The 13,928-nt window shown below is 38.0% G+C and overlaps 1 protein-coding gene across 1 annotated transcript; it reads left to right on the top strand.

Annotated features, from left to right (window-relative positions):
- taf1b (TATA box binding protein (Tbp)-associated factor, RNA polymerase I, B) lies at nucleotides 1-9,228 on the top strand. Its single transcript, XM_039693188.2, has 15 exons — nucleotides 1-137; nucleotides 235-333; nucleotides 1,080-1,167; nucleotides 1,262-1,359; nucleotides 4,284-4,376; nucleotides 5,122-5,218; nucleotides 5,300-5,444; nucleotides 6,804-6,903; nucleotides 6,983-7,130; nucleotides 7,258-7,435; nucleotides 7,541-7,578; nucleotides 7,671-7,752; nucleotides 7,835-7,905; nucleotides 7,996-8,230; nucleotides 8,351-9,228. Exons 1-15 carry the CDS (start codon nucleotides 123-125, stop codon nucleotides 8,616-8,618), a joined length of 1,755 nt encoding a protein of 584 aa, XP_039549122.2. The 5' UTR covers nucleotides 1-122; the 3' UTR covers nucleotides 8,619-9,228.
- Nucleotides 9,229-13,928: the final 4,700 nt, after the last annotated feature.

The following is a 13,928-nucleotide window of genomic DNA, read 5'->3' as shown; positions in this document are numbered from 1 at the left end:
TGAAAAATATATTTTGGTGGCCATTTTGAAAGCGTGTTTTCCTACTCTGCTTGACACAGAAGGCAAATAAACTGTGTGCGCCAGATTTGATATGGAAGTTTTCTGAACCTTTAATTAAACTCATGGACGAACTTATTGTAAGTTTCTCCTGAAGTTAGTGTTGCATTATGTGATTTGCACTGGTATTTTGATATGTGAGCTTATGGTCATGTTACCGCTGGACTCTTCTTCCAGGATGGATTCAGTGAGCCATGTCGACAGTGCGCAGCTGTGGAATGGGGAGTTTCAGATGGGGGTCACTTCTTCTGCAAGAACTGCCACAATGTGATCGAGGTTGGTAAATAGACTACAATTATTAGATATCAGGGGCTCTCCATGTTATAGGGATGGGAAAATGAAGCCTCGTGATTCAACGAGGCTTTCCCCTGACTGTTACGGGAAAAGATTCAAAGCTTTGCGACTGTCAAGAATAGCGCCATCTGGTGCATATTTAAAATAAAGCATCCAGAAGCCAGATGAAGAAACAACAACACATTCCATTTAGTTTCAAAGGTAAACAAATACAAGCCATGCACGTTTCTGTTTGATTTGTCCATTAAATAAATTCCTTTACCCATTGAATTATGACAATAAAATATAAAATGGGCTTATATGATTCAATAAGATCTACTACTAGGCACACTATCTCCATCTCTACACAAACACACTCATAGTAAATAAGGATATTTAATGTATTGATCAACTTTCAAAGTACAGCACTCTCCTCACAAACCCATCAACCAGACTGAGCCAACAAGGACTCATTAAGTAAGATCTGGGGTTCGAGCATAGAGACTGGGTTCGAGCCTGCTGACACCCAAAGCGAAACGCGCACGTGATTGGACAGAAAGTGAGGCTTCATTTTTCATCGATCACGTGACTCTGGGAAACCAATACACACCCCGATACAGGGCTTCATTAGAAATTGTGTTGCATTTGCGATACATTTGCAAAATCTCTAAAGCAACCAACCAAACCCACAACCATTCATTTTCAAAACATTACTGAAATAATGCTTATAATTTCCCATCTTTCCGTAGAAAACGAGGGAGGTGGTGGATTCCACCGCCCTTCATTCTAAAAACAGTAGGATCTCACAAATCAAGAAACCAAAGAGAAAGAGATCGGGTCAGTCTTCTATCCACATTTGATACGCCGGTACGAGACATTTTGAGCTGCAAACAGTCCTTTTAATGATCTCATGCCTTCTGTTATTTTTCAGAGGATGAACGAGAGTGGATGGTGTGTGAGGGATTTCAGTTCATCCTGAAACTCCAGGCCAAGGCTTTGGTCAGTCTTGGTGTTTGCTTGAAATTTGAGGTTAGTAGCTTTACTCCCAGTTTCACAGGCAAGGCTTGCCTTGACCTACTCCCAGACTTAAATGCATGTTTGAGCTGTTTTAACTATAAGCAACTTGCACCGACATATCTTACAGGGCTTGGTGTAGTTCTTTAAAAAAGCAAATATCTTCCTTTGCTTTGAACTTTGAGCATTGCAACTTTGCAGTTGTTGTTTATTCTTAAACAGCAACATTACACATTAGCTAAAGTTAGAAAGTCATCAACCACCTATTAAAAATATATCAGTGCAGTTGTTTTGTTGCAAGATGCAAACAGTAATATTGTTTTCCAAGGCATGTTTAGAAAAGCTACTTAAATATCCTAATTGAATTTAGGCCAAATCCTGGCCTGAGCTGACCTATTCGTTGTGATGTTTAATCTCCTCAACAGACTGTGTAGTCCCATTTAGCCACTTGTTAGCAACCGCCAATTTCACACGTAACATCTAATAAAAATAACGAGTGGGGTAATATTGATGTATTTTATGTTGTAGAATAAAACTCGAAGGTGTCTCAAAAGAGCTTGTTCACCATCTCAGACCTTAGTTTAACTAAAATCCCATTAAAAAAAGAATCCATTGACTTGGACGACGGAACCAGAAGTGTTAAAGGAACACTCCGACTTTTTGGGACTTTAGCCTATTCACCTTACCCCCCAGAGTTAGATAAGTCCATACATACCTTTTTCATCTCCGTGCGTGCTATAAGTCTGTTTGACGCACCCACCGCTAGCCTAGCTTAGCACAAAGACTGGATGTAAATGGTTGCAGCTTTCATACTAATCAAAATGAGTGACAAAATAACGCAAACGTTTTCCTATTTACATGTTGTGGTTTGTATAGTCACAGAGTGTGCAAATATCAAGGCCATATGAGACACAGACATCTTTTAACTGTATATTTTCTGAAGGCGAAGCACTGCTACTTGGGCAGAGTGATAACCATCACCTGAGACGCACCATGACAAGGAGCAGAGAGTTCGCTCAGTGTTGGAGTAAAGAGTAAAGAGTCAGCAATTACTAACATTAGATAGAAAATCATAGTTTATCATGGGTGTTTGCTTTATTGTATGAGCTGTGACAATAAACAGGGGAGACCAGGTAATACAGTACCATGTTTCATTGATTTCCAACCAAAAACGCACCCAGATTTATAAATATCACATGAATAAATAATTATTATTACAGGAATCAATATATTTTAAATGCAATTTATTAGCTGAACCAAATGTATTCAACAGTATATAATATACAGTATAATTGCATAGGATAGAATAAGGGGAAAGTAATAGCACAAATTGTTTTTGCACAATGAACTCACAGCCTATCGTACCCTTTTGCACGCTCAAGTTCGTTATTTCCATGGTTATTTCAAATTTAATTTGCCCCCGCGCGCAGGGTGCAAAGTTCAACGCGCTCGTTTTTTTTCCAAGCGCGTCCGCGCCGCATCAAGATAAAAACATATTCATACCCTAATCATATAATAGTGTCACTAACGTTACATTAGATCTGGCTAATGGCACTGTTACAGTAGGTCATCTAAAAACATAACAGAACACTTACCTCAGCCGCAGGTGATCCACTATCCTGTCTGTGCTATCGATGGGATGGCCGTATCCTTCAGCACATTATGGTCCTTGTGGCAAATTCCATTTTTTCAAAGTAGTCGTCCATTGAAATGTACCGAGCAAACATAATGTCCTTTGATAATAATTTAGGTGTGTTTGAATAAATATCCAGAGTAAGTTAGCCATTTCTTCATCCAGTCGGCGTTTTTAGTTGGTATTCTGTGAAACATGGTATTACCTCTGTTTACAGTCGCAGCTATTTACAATAGAGCGAAAACCCATGACTCTAAATTACGCTTTACTATTTATAAATTGCTGACTCTGTTACCCAAACACCGAGCGAACTCTCCGCTCCTCACCACGGCGTGTCTCCGGTGATGCGGTTATTACGCCGTCAAAGTAGCAGTGCTTCGCCTTCAGAGAATAGTTCCCAGGTTTTATACGGTTAAAAGATGTCTGTGTCTCATTTGACTTTGTTATTTGTACATTCTGTGACTATACAAATCACAACATGTAAATAGGAAAACGTTTGCGTTATTTTGCCACTCATTTGGATTAGTATGAAAGCTGCAACCATTCACACCCAGTCTTATTGTGCTAAGCTAGGCTAGCGGTGGGTGCGTCAAACAGACTTATAGCACGCACAGAGATGAAAAAGGTATGTATGGACTTATCTAACTCTGGGGGGTAAGGTGAATAGGCTAAAGTCCCAAAAAGTCGGAGTGTTCCTTTAATAATAAATACTAACTCGCTTCAGCGTTTTGGCCTACAAAGTGATGTCATACTGCGCTGACAGAGAATGCATTTTCCCCGTGTATGTATCTGAAAGTTGTTGGTTTTTTTTTCCCTTTAACCTTATCCACTGCTCGAAACACAACGGTGAATTAAGCTAGATAAAGTTTGATACTACACCATAAACAAACTATCTCTAATGTTTAAGAGACTCTGTACACTGTTTCAAGCTCTTCAGATCACATAATTTAGTGAAAAATGAATGAATAGAAATAATATTTTTTATAAAGAATATTAAGTAAATGTGGGAATAAATCAGACACCATTGATAACTAACTCAACATGCATTCTCTTCTCTTTTGTGCAACAGCTCCGGGCACATGATCTAAAGCTCAAATCTAATTGGGTGGCCAGCTTCATCGCAGGGTGAACTGGGAAAAATCTACACACGGGTCCAATTTTTTTTTTAAATCTCGCTTTGTCACACCATGATTAATAGCTCCATAGCGTTCTATTGTTTCGATTAAAGACCGCCATCGCATTGTACATTCGCTTGACTTAATCACATGCAAGTGTCTCTGTAAGATGTAATATTTTATTTTGACAGACAGAAGTTCTATGGAATTTCTGGAAAAAATACCTGCAGAACACACGGCAAGCTTTCACCGAAAATACAATATACACTCGAAGATTTACAGTGGTAAGTTTCATGTTGAAGTGAAAAAAAACCTTACAATATTTTCTATTTGCTTTTATGTATTTTCACAAATTTAAATTATAGTCAATCCTTCATTTAAAAGGTTTTTTTTTTTATTTTTATTTTTTTATCTTGCCTTGATCACTGTAGTAAGCCTATTATAAGTGTTATATTTTAGACATGTCTGGATGGTTATTATGGGAAATTGTGTTTAAGCATCTCACTTGTGTATGTCTCGTCATAGCCATAAATAGAGATGGTCGACATAGAATCTCGAATCTTTGGAAAGGTATTTTATTGAACAGATAAATTGCCATATGTAGCTCTCTAACAGATATTGTAAAGGTATTTCGCCTGTTGTGAAGGGTCATTTATTATGGTTGCAGTGCTGTGCTGGTATTCATTTTCAAGGAAGTACCGTGTCTATTAATGGGTAGAGCTACAGTTACGTCTTTAGCTAGTCAGCTTCCGATTCTTTCCATCTAAACTGATTATATATCTTAAGTCAAGTTGTGAATGATTTATGGGCAGAAGGATAATCTCCCTCTCTTTTATGGTTATGAGAAATAACCATATTCATCAGCACTGTCACGCAGAGCTGAAACGCAACCAAAACATGTTCACTAAAAATCTGCAAAAGGCATGCAGTTTTGCTTTTTAACCGCTAGAGGGCCAAATGATACATAATGATTTTTACAAGTTTTAATTAATTGCTCTGCTTTCTTCCTCACATTTTTTTCCCCTCAAGTACATGAAGCCAAAGAGTGAGCCAGAGTCTGACACTCAGAGCGAGATGTCATTTCACAGTACTGCGGTTTCTTCAGAAACAGAACTGTCAGTCTCAGGTACGAATGAAATTACTTTGTCAGCTTTGCACATTTACAAACTATGTGTCAGTTGAGCTGCATTTTGTTTTTCTGCTGCAGGTGACACCACTGATGTACAGTCATCACTATGTTCAGAAGCGTACCTGCATACATCCACTCTTATGAACATGCCACGGACTCTGGCCCTGTGCTATCTGGCACTGCTGTGGGTCCGAGAGGCCATCACTCTGGCTGACTTACTGAGGTTTGAAGTTCAAACAATGCTTATTTCAACACAAATTGCCCTTTGCAACCCATTTACCTTATTGTTCCAAATATTTATATATAAAAAATGTCATATTTATATTATTTATCTTATATTTAAGTTCACATGTCAGTAATACATCCAGAACAACAGGGAGCGCCAAACACGTGTTAAACGAGTGTGGCCCCCACGAGTGAGTCATCTCACATCTCTTATTTAAGCAGGGAAGATATACAGTGTCAGAGTGTAATGTTAGAAGATGGTGAGGCCAAAAACAGTTTGAAGAAATATAAACGAGGGCACTGGATATTGCCAAAGAGCTGAACATACCCACCAGTAATGCCCCTCACTTCTTACCTCGGCCATGCACTGACATGAGTCAGCGTAAGAATTATACAGCTTAATGGATTAGCATTACTCGGCAGTACAAGTGTTGCTCAGCGCGTGCCCTCCGACTTCAGGGAGAAACTGCTGTCTTTTCAGCGCTATGTGATTGGCCTGAGGGAAAAAAACATTCATCTCCCCTGGATATGTAATGCGGCTCAAACACCTGTGTTTTTTGACATGCCGACATCTGTCACTGTACATAAAAATAGATGAGAAATAAGTCATTGTGTAATCTACTGAAAATGAGATCTCTTTTTTTAGGTTATGCCTCTTTGTTAGGCTTCTGGTTGGGCAACGTGGTTTTACGGTTAGGGTTATGTTGCCACCTGCTGGTGTGGCATGCTCTTGACAGCCAGTGTTGTTGGCGAACGTGAACTGAACGTACTGAATTACTGCCTGATGAACTATACTGTGAACGCGTTCATTCTGGTGTCTGTGAACGCTCTCTCAGCGAAAACCCGGCTAAAACACACGTAAACAGGCCTTAATATGTAGCGAAGAAACACCCAATCTGGCACCGCAGCGCAACGCAGGAGGAAAAACTGGTTATAAAAATACCTGTGTCTGTGTGGACAAGGCCTTATTGATGCAAACTTGCATTTTAGACCAACACAGCCAACCTGTAGCTTTAAAAAATGAATAATAATAATAATTCCCAAATCATGCAGCTCTACTTTGGATTGAATTAACCCTTTAAGGTTAAAAAGACTGTTTTTGTCTTTCTTTGGAATAACATGTACCAATGAATCATTCTTCATTTACATGCATTTAAATGGGATTTTGATGTCATGCTGACTCAATGCTGTTTAAGTGTTTAATATATGTTTGCTTTGGATAATTTATAGGCCCAAGTTTTTTCTTCTAAGCTATATTTCTGATATCAAACATTGCTGTCAGTCTTTCCAGCCTGTGTATTATTAGTGATGACATGATGCTTTTTACACTTGTCAATTGAAAAATGTGATTTTGCAGGCTGGTCTCAGAGAGACGTGTCCCTTATATGGACATTCAAGATGCTTTTCCAGAGGAGATGAGACTGTTTGGAAAAGATATCCATATCTTTCAAGTTTGGGTGAGAATGAGACAACCAGTTCATACTTCTTCAGTCATAAATCAGTGTGTTGTAATTCTAATAGCCATGACTTCTACAGCATCTTCCATCCTACTCAACGGTCCATAGAGAAGCTTTTAATCTGGCTCAGATCATGCAGTTACCCTCCTTCCCAACAGTTTCGCAGGATTGCCTTCTCCACCCACTTACACTCTCTGTCCGATACATGCTGGATGCGAACCTCCCAGGTGAGTGTTGTTTAACTGTAGTGGAGAGGTTGTGGCAAATGATGGTCTTAGATTTGAAACTAATTTATCCAACATGCATAATCCTCTATTTATCTGTTTTGTTTGGTATGTCTCTGATCCTCCTCAGATGCCCTTCATATTTGGGTCCACAGGGTTATAAGGGGGGCAGCTATGGATGATGAATCATATCTGACATTTGACCCCAAAACAGACAACCCTGGTCTCTTGCGCTATGAAATTCAGGCAGCAGCTGTCATTATTGTTGCCATGAAGCTCCTTTTCAAGTTGGATGATCATGCGGAGTGGTGCGTCACTTCATAACTTGTTATCTTTAGGGGGGAAAATTTTACTTTACTGTCTTTGTAAAATTAAATCTTTGCTGATTCTCTTTTTTTCATTAATGTCTCAAGGAAGTTATCTGAGGAAGCGGCCAAGAAGAAAAAGACAAGTAACTATTTACTTGTTTTCATTTTTATGTGTATCATTTTTGTTTTGTTTGTTTTTTGTGGGTAACAACACGCTCTCATAAGCTTTTCACAGTCTTCAGGTTAAAACGCTGGTTTGCGATAGTACAACCCGTCTTGGAGAAAGCCAGACAGAATGAGGAACATATCGAAGCCCTGTAAGACCCAAATATTTCAATACTTTCAATGACTTATATTGAGAAATCTTTTTCTACAATCTTTTCTGTTCCTCTCTTCCAGGCGGCGATGGAAACCCACTAATCCTTTCATTACATCTCTGCAACAAAAGAGCTTGATCCTCAAAAAAAGACGTAAGCTGGTCTGGTCACATCTCCACAATGATGTCAGTTGTGTGTCTCTGTCTCAGTCTCATCCAATGCTGTCTACTTTCATATCTCCAGGTGTGGCTGACTATTTGGAGCAGAGATTTCATAAATTAACTGACTCTGCACCGGAGCAACTGCCGTCCACCACAAACCCTTACTCCAGCTTTCGCTTTAGCTGGGGAAATGAGGAGGGTTCAGATGGACCCAGTATGTATGACAGGCGTTTGGACTGTACCTTTAAGAAAAATGGTGTCAAGTACCTCGCCAACCGAAAATACTGGCATCCTGAACTGAGAAGATGCGTTAAGAAGTGAGTCATCGCAAATGCTTTTTTTTTTTCAATGACATAATACTGTATTGTATTTTAATTGAGTTTATTGTATATTTTATATTGCGTAAAATATTTTCTCATTCACTTTCCTCCTTATAGTTCATGCGGTAACCATTTCCCAGAAATGGAGCCCTGGTTACCCAGGATGTACGTGTGGGTCCTTGATCTTTTCTCTTTCATTCTGGGGGTCCGTCAGGCAGAAGTGTACCAAGAGGTCCTCAATGTTGAGCGTCGCTTCTTGAGCAGAAATCATCAGTCTAAGATTAAATGGACTTATAATTCCCTCACAAAGAAAAAAGGAAAAAAGTCCAAAACTGCGACGCGTGTTGCTAAAAACAAAATCACTGATACCACTGACAGCGCATGAAACGTGCACATTGGTTTCCAAGAAGCCTTTTGTTCCCTTCCATCAAAATGGTAGCAACAATTTTTTTTTTATTGTGCAAGATTTTCATGTGCACATTGTTTTTCAGTAGTGTCTTGCACAGTTTATATTTATAGTTATGAGAGTATCTATTTTCCTCAAAAAAGTGTTCTTTTTCTTGTATGCATTTTATATTTTGAATTTACTTACATTGATTGTAGCTACACAGATGAACCAACAGGGGGAGTAATGCACCTCATAATTGAGTGATAGATTCTTTTGTTCTGTAGCAAAACTAAAAGTGTTATTTGTGCGAGCTAAATTGATGGTGGAAAAATAAGTAATTCTGCTGGGTAGATGTACTGCTTGAGGGTTTTGCATCTGAGCAGTTTTCTTTGTTCTTGCAGTCTTTGCCTTAATAGCCCTGGGTAGAGGAACAAAAGCCATTTCACACATTTTTAGTCCAATAAAGGACTCATGTTTGAGAATGTGGCTTTTATTTGGTCATACTGTGACTTAAACTAAATGCATATATGCATATTTCTCCACTGTTGTATGTATTGTGGCCTACTGCTGTCACGAAATTAAACTTTTCATATACGTGTCATTTCAATATGCCTCAATTGTATCTTATTATATTGCAAAGTCCTACATTTGTTTTTCTTAAAAATCTCAGAAATATCACCTATTGAAATAATTCAATGTGAAAAAGCTATTGAAGACAAGAGTTCATATTCTTGTTATTATTTGTATTCACATTTCAGATTTTTTTTTTTGACAGGCTAAATATGTATTTACCAAGTTGATGGACAATATTCAAGAATGTTTTGGAAACGCTATTTTTATAATTGCGTTTTTTTTCTCCCTTTAACAAAACAAAAACCTAAAACAAAGAAAAACTTTTGTTTTTATGTTTAAGCATTTTGACCGAAGAGTATAATCCCATTGGCTAAAAAAGGAATTGGATTATTTCAGACAAGAAATAAAACGTGGTAGATCCAGAGAGATAAACATTAGAAAAGCAGGGCAGGAGTAATGGAGGAGGGAAGAAATGTGAGAAGGACTGGGGCTGGGTGAGAATGGAAAACCAGGACGGAAAGCTTGTGTGGTGTCATGGATCTTTTCTGGCACTATTCCACAACCAAACCAGCTGATAGCGTTTGTAGCCCACATGTAAACACAAACATGTAGCCTACTTGCTCTCAGACACATTCTTATTCCCTGCGAAACAAATTGCCCAGCATGCTTTTCAGGGTTGTTTTCCCTTCTCACGTGTAGAGAGGCCGTTTTCCTGGCATGTTTTCTGTTTGTCTTGGGCTCTCCCAAACAGACAGCACTATATTTGAACTGATCACACTCCATGGTGCCAAACGGAAAACACTCGGTCTGGGGATTGCGCTCCAACGGGGTTTAACCTTTGCTTTCTAGTGTTCTGTTTACACACAGATAAACAGACGGACACAATTCCATTGTAAACAACCGACGGTCTTATCTTTCGTGTTTATTTCACACTCCACTTCCTCTCCTCCCCCACCGCTAGTTTTCTTTCATTCTTTTGACGCGCGCCACAGTGCTTTGTGTCTGTATTTTCTTTCTTTTACTGTCTGTCTATGAGTATTTGACGCTAAGGTTTAGCTCGATAGATAGATTTAAAAGTCTAATAATGTTAACTTGTCTTATGGAAGTGTTCGCAACCATTATATTAATTTTCATATTATAAAATTCCAGATAGAAAAACTCGAAAAGAAGTGCTAACAGAGACTTCCTGTTGGAAGCAGTCGTGACTCGTAATAGACACCTCCCTTCAAAGTAGCCTAAAATAAAATTGCGTAGGGCTAATACTGAAAAAATCAGTTTATGTACATTAAAGGCATTCAAACATCTGTCAAATTATCTTATCAAGTCAGTTGATAAACTATCACAACTCTTATTTCTGGATTAGCCTATAGACACTGTTCAAAACTAGGGGATAAGATTTCTACTTTAAAATAATAATAACATAGCTCACATTAAATTGATTACAAGTGTCAGTAAAGAAATTTACTACAAAAGATTCAAATAAATGCTGTTCTTTTTAACTTTCTTTAAATCAAGGAATCCTGAAAAATAAAAAGTACCACAGTTTCAAGAAAAAATATTAAGCAGCGCCTCTGTTTTCAATACTGATAAAAAAATAAGTTTCTTGAGCCAATTCAACATATTAATATGATTTCTGACAGATCTTGTGACACTAAATTCTGAAATATTGGCTGAAACTCAGCTTTACCATCACAGGAATAAATTTAATTTTATATAAAAATACAAAACAATTATTTTAAATTGTATGTATTTTTAAACAAATAAATGCAGTCTTTGTAAGGATAAGAGACCTCTTTCAAAAACATTTAAAAAACAGACCCCATGCTAGTATCATGACACATTTCTCAGAAATAAGAAAAAAGTGCTTACAGACTGTGTGGACTCATTTGTGCAACATTCACTTTTTATCTGCAAAAATGCTTTGCAAAATATAAAACAGAAAATCCATTTATTACTAGGCTAATGCTAAACCAAGAAGATGGGCCATCATGAGTCAATGTGCATTTATCCTTCCTTGCACTATATTCAGAAGGAGTATGATATGAATATTGTGAACAATTTTTCCATCCTTCTGAGTGAGTCGTGGTGTGGAGGCGAGCTGTTTGCTCTTAGTCATGATGGTGCCTCTGAGAATTCATGTAACTTACACAAAATGCCGATTAAGTCTCATTCAAGAACAAAAACTGTGAGCATAAAGCACCAACGCTCTTACTCTGATATATGATGTTTACCAATAATATTTATTTCTAACGGCCATAAATGGGAAGATTCGGACTATGCAAAACGGAAAGCATGTTGCATTTGAGAGGTTAAAAGCAAGTCCGCCCTTTTTGGCTGACCTACTTTTTGAGAACTCCACCTATCTGAGCTCAAGACAAGTCATTCAGTTCAGACGCGCTGCAGCAGCACACTGGATGAAGTTTCAAATGTTTTTTCCTCAGCAGCCCAAAGCGGAGAGCACATCTGCCACCCAACCCTCCTCATAGTCACAGCCTGTGTTTGCATGCCCTGTTTGGCCTCTCTCTTTCACACAAACTGCCTCCCCTGGCTAGCAGCCTAACCCCCATACATGGCCTCACTGCCCTCCCAAGATTCCACAGTCTCTGGGTTCACACAGCTCACTCTCCAAAACACAAGCTATGGTGATGATAGTTGTTGTGATGTATAACACATAACACAGCAAAATTATTTTAGGTCCAAGAATTTATATAAAGATTTGTCTTGTAATGTCTCAGCTTCAGTTGAAATGATTTGTGTGCAAACTGTAACTTGCAAGTACCGTAACTTGCAAGTATACATATATATATATATATATATATATATACATATATATATATATATATATATATACATTTTATAATAACAAATATATAAATATACCAATAATATCAATAATAATATCAATAATAAATAGATCACTTAATATATCAGGTCAGTAAGACTATAATTATTTTAAAGAAAATGAAGGCAGGAAAAAATTAGAAACCTGACAAAAAATTATCATGGTTTACACAAACCATGATTATTTTTCATGACCTGTTTTCTTGTTCCATCAACACAGGAGATCTGTTTTCCTCAGTCTTTTGCTTTTGCAAAATGAAGATATGCTCCTTATTTACATGAAATCATCTCTATTAAAGACCTTTGTGACTCATCTCTTTACATCTGACTGGCACAACACCAGTTTTAACAGATATAAAGACAGCAAAAAAAAAAAAAAAAAAAAAAAAAAATAGAAATCCTGACAACAAAATGTGATGAAGCAAAACCAGATGTTGCCTTTTAAACCCCAGAAACGTGCACATTTCACCAGTGAAAGATCTCTTTTTTATTTAAATGTGTTGTTTAGCACTTTGTGCAGGCTTAAGAAGCAATTTTGTTATTATGTCCAATTAGTTTAAATATTCTGTTCCATGGGATTAAATATTTCCAGATCTGTTGCTGAAACATTCAGTCTTTATTATCAGACAAAATGGCTGAACCTTTTTATACAGAATTAAATATTGCACTTTAATTAGTTGACTTAAGTTTGTTCTCGTCAATTACATGTTTAGGACTCCACATTGATTTTTATTATTGGATCATCTTTGTGAAAAAAGACATTAAGTGATGCCCATAGACTAGGGTACTTTTTTTAAAACAAATGTCAACCATACCTTTCTTTAATGACAAAGAACATTAATGTTGAACATAAGGACAGCAAATGTCTTCCTCGGCTATACAACACATCACAGACAGAGAAATAAAATCTCCTCACAGGATATCTGAATCTCTGAAGAGGAGGGGGATTGATGAAGCCTTTTGTCTGCTCAGCTCTGCTCACCAAGACAGACCAGCAAAATCATCACAGCCCTCCTGCAGGGACGCACAGTTAGGATATACCTATATGATTTGCACACATTTACACCTGTTCCCACTAATCATTTCAGTGTAAAACCAGCTAATTATCACGAAAAACAGACAAAGAGAGAGACACATAAAGATTAGTGTAGCTACAACAAAGAGATGCAGTTCTCATATAGGCTCCGCCCTGGATTCTTTCACAGAAAGCTGTTCCACTGAGGTTCCTGAGTTCAGTTCAATTGAGTTCACTAAAACTGTGTACGCATGTGGGATATGTAATGATATCCGGACCGCGCTTGTGACTACTGTCTTTTTATAGAGACAAATAAAAAGGACAAAAATTGGGGTTGTCATAGAAAATTAGCATATCCTCGCAGAACCGCATTTTTAATAAAGTGTTGTATTTGTAAAAAAGGCGAAATAAATATCTTTATATATTTCGATATTATTATTGCTATTAGTCCCATTGTTGTTTCATTTTATTATAGCTATTATTCATTATTTCTTTTATAGGCAGCATCTCAATGTGTTTCCCCTTTGTCCAGTCGCGTGAGGCTGCTGAACATTCATGACAACACTGTATAATAAAAGCAAGACTATCCATAAAAAACAAAATACGATGATATGGTTTTCGCTTATGTATTTGTTGTCTTGAATGCAGGCGTTGGCTCACGCACTTCCAGTGTGGACTGTGCTCGTCTGCGCATGCCACACTCCGCTGGCACAACTAGCCAGACGCGTGCGAGTATCTCACGATTCCGCTCGTTCGCTGCACCGACCTTTCCCCCAGTTCTCGAGCACCGGGTTCACCGGGTTTACACTGACACCGCTGACTCCTCTGAAACGCCCCCCAACAGCCACGCACCCCGTTTCAGCCAATCAGCGAGCGAT

The sequence above is a fragment of the Pimephales promelas genome, chromosome 13 (assembly GCF_988280905.1).
Source record: "Pimephales promelas chromosome 13, fPimPro1.hap1.1, whole genome shotgun sequence".
In the NCBI taxonomy this organism is placed as follows: Eukaryota; Metazoa; Chordata; class Actinopteri; order Cypriniformes; family Leuciscidae; genus Pimephales; species Pimephales promelas.
The sequence above is the reverse complement of the archived record's forward strand: the minus strand, read 5'-3'. Positions and strand labels throughout refer to the sequence as shown.

Bases quoted from the DNA above. Each gene is read 5' to 3' on its own strand.
- taf1b (XM_039693188.2), top strand. The intron at 1,360-4,283 runs GTTAGTAGCTTT...TTATTTTGACAG, and splicing joins GTGTTTGCTTGAAATTTGAG to ACAGAAGTTCTATGGAATTT. The intron at 7,906-7,995 runs GTAAGCTGGTCT...TCATATCTCCAG, and splicing joins CTTGATCCTCAAAAAAAGAC to GTGTGGCTGACTATTTGGAG.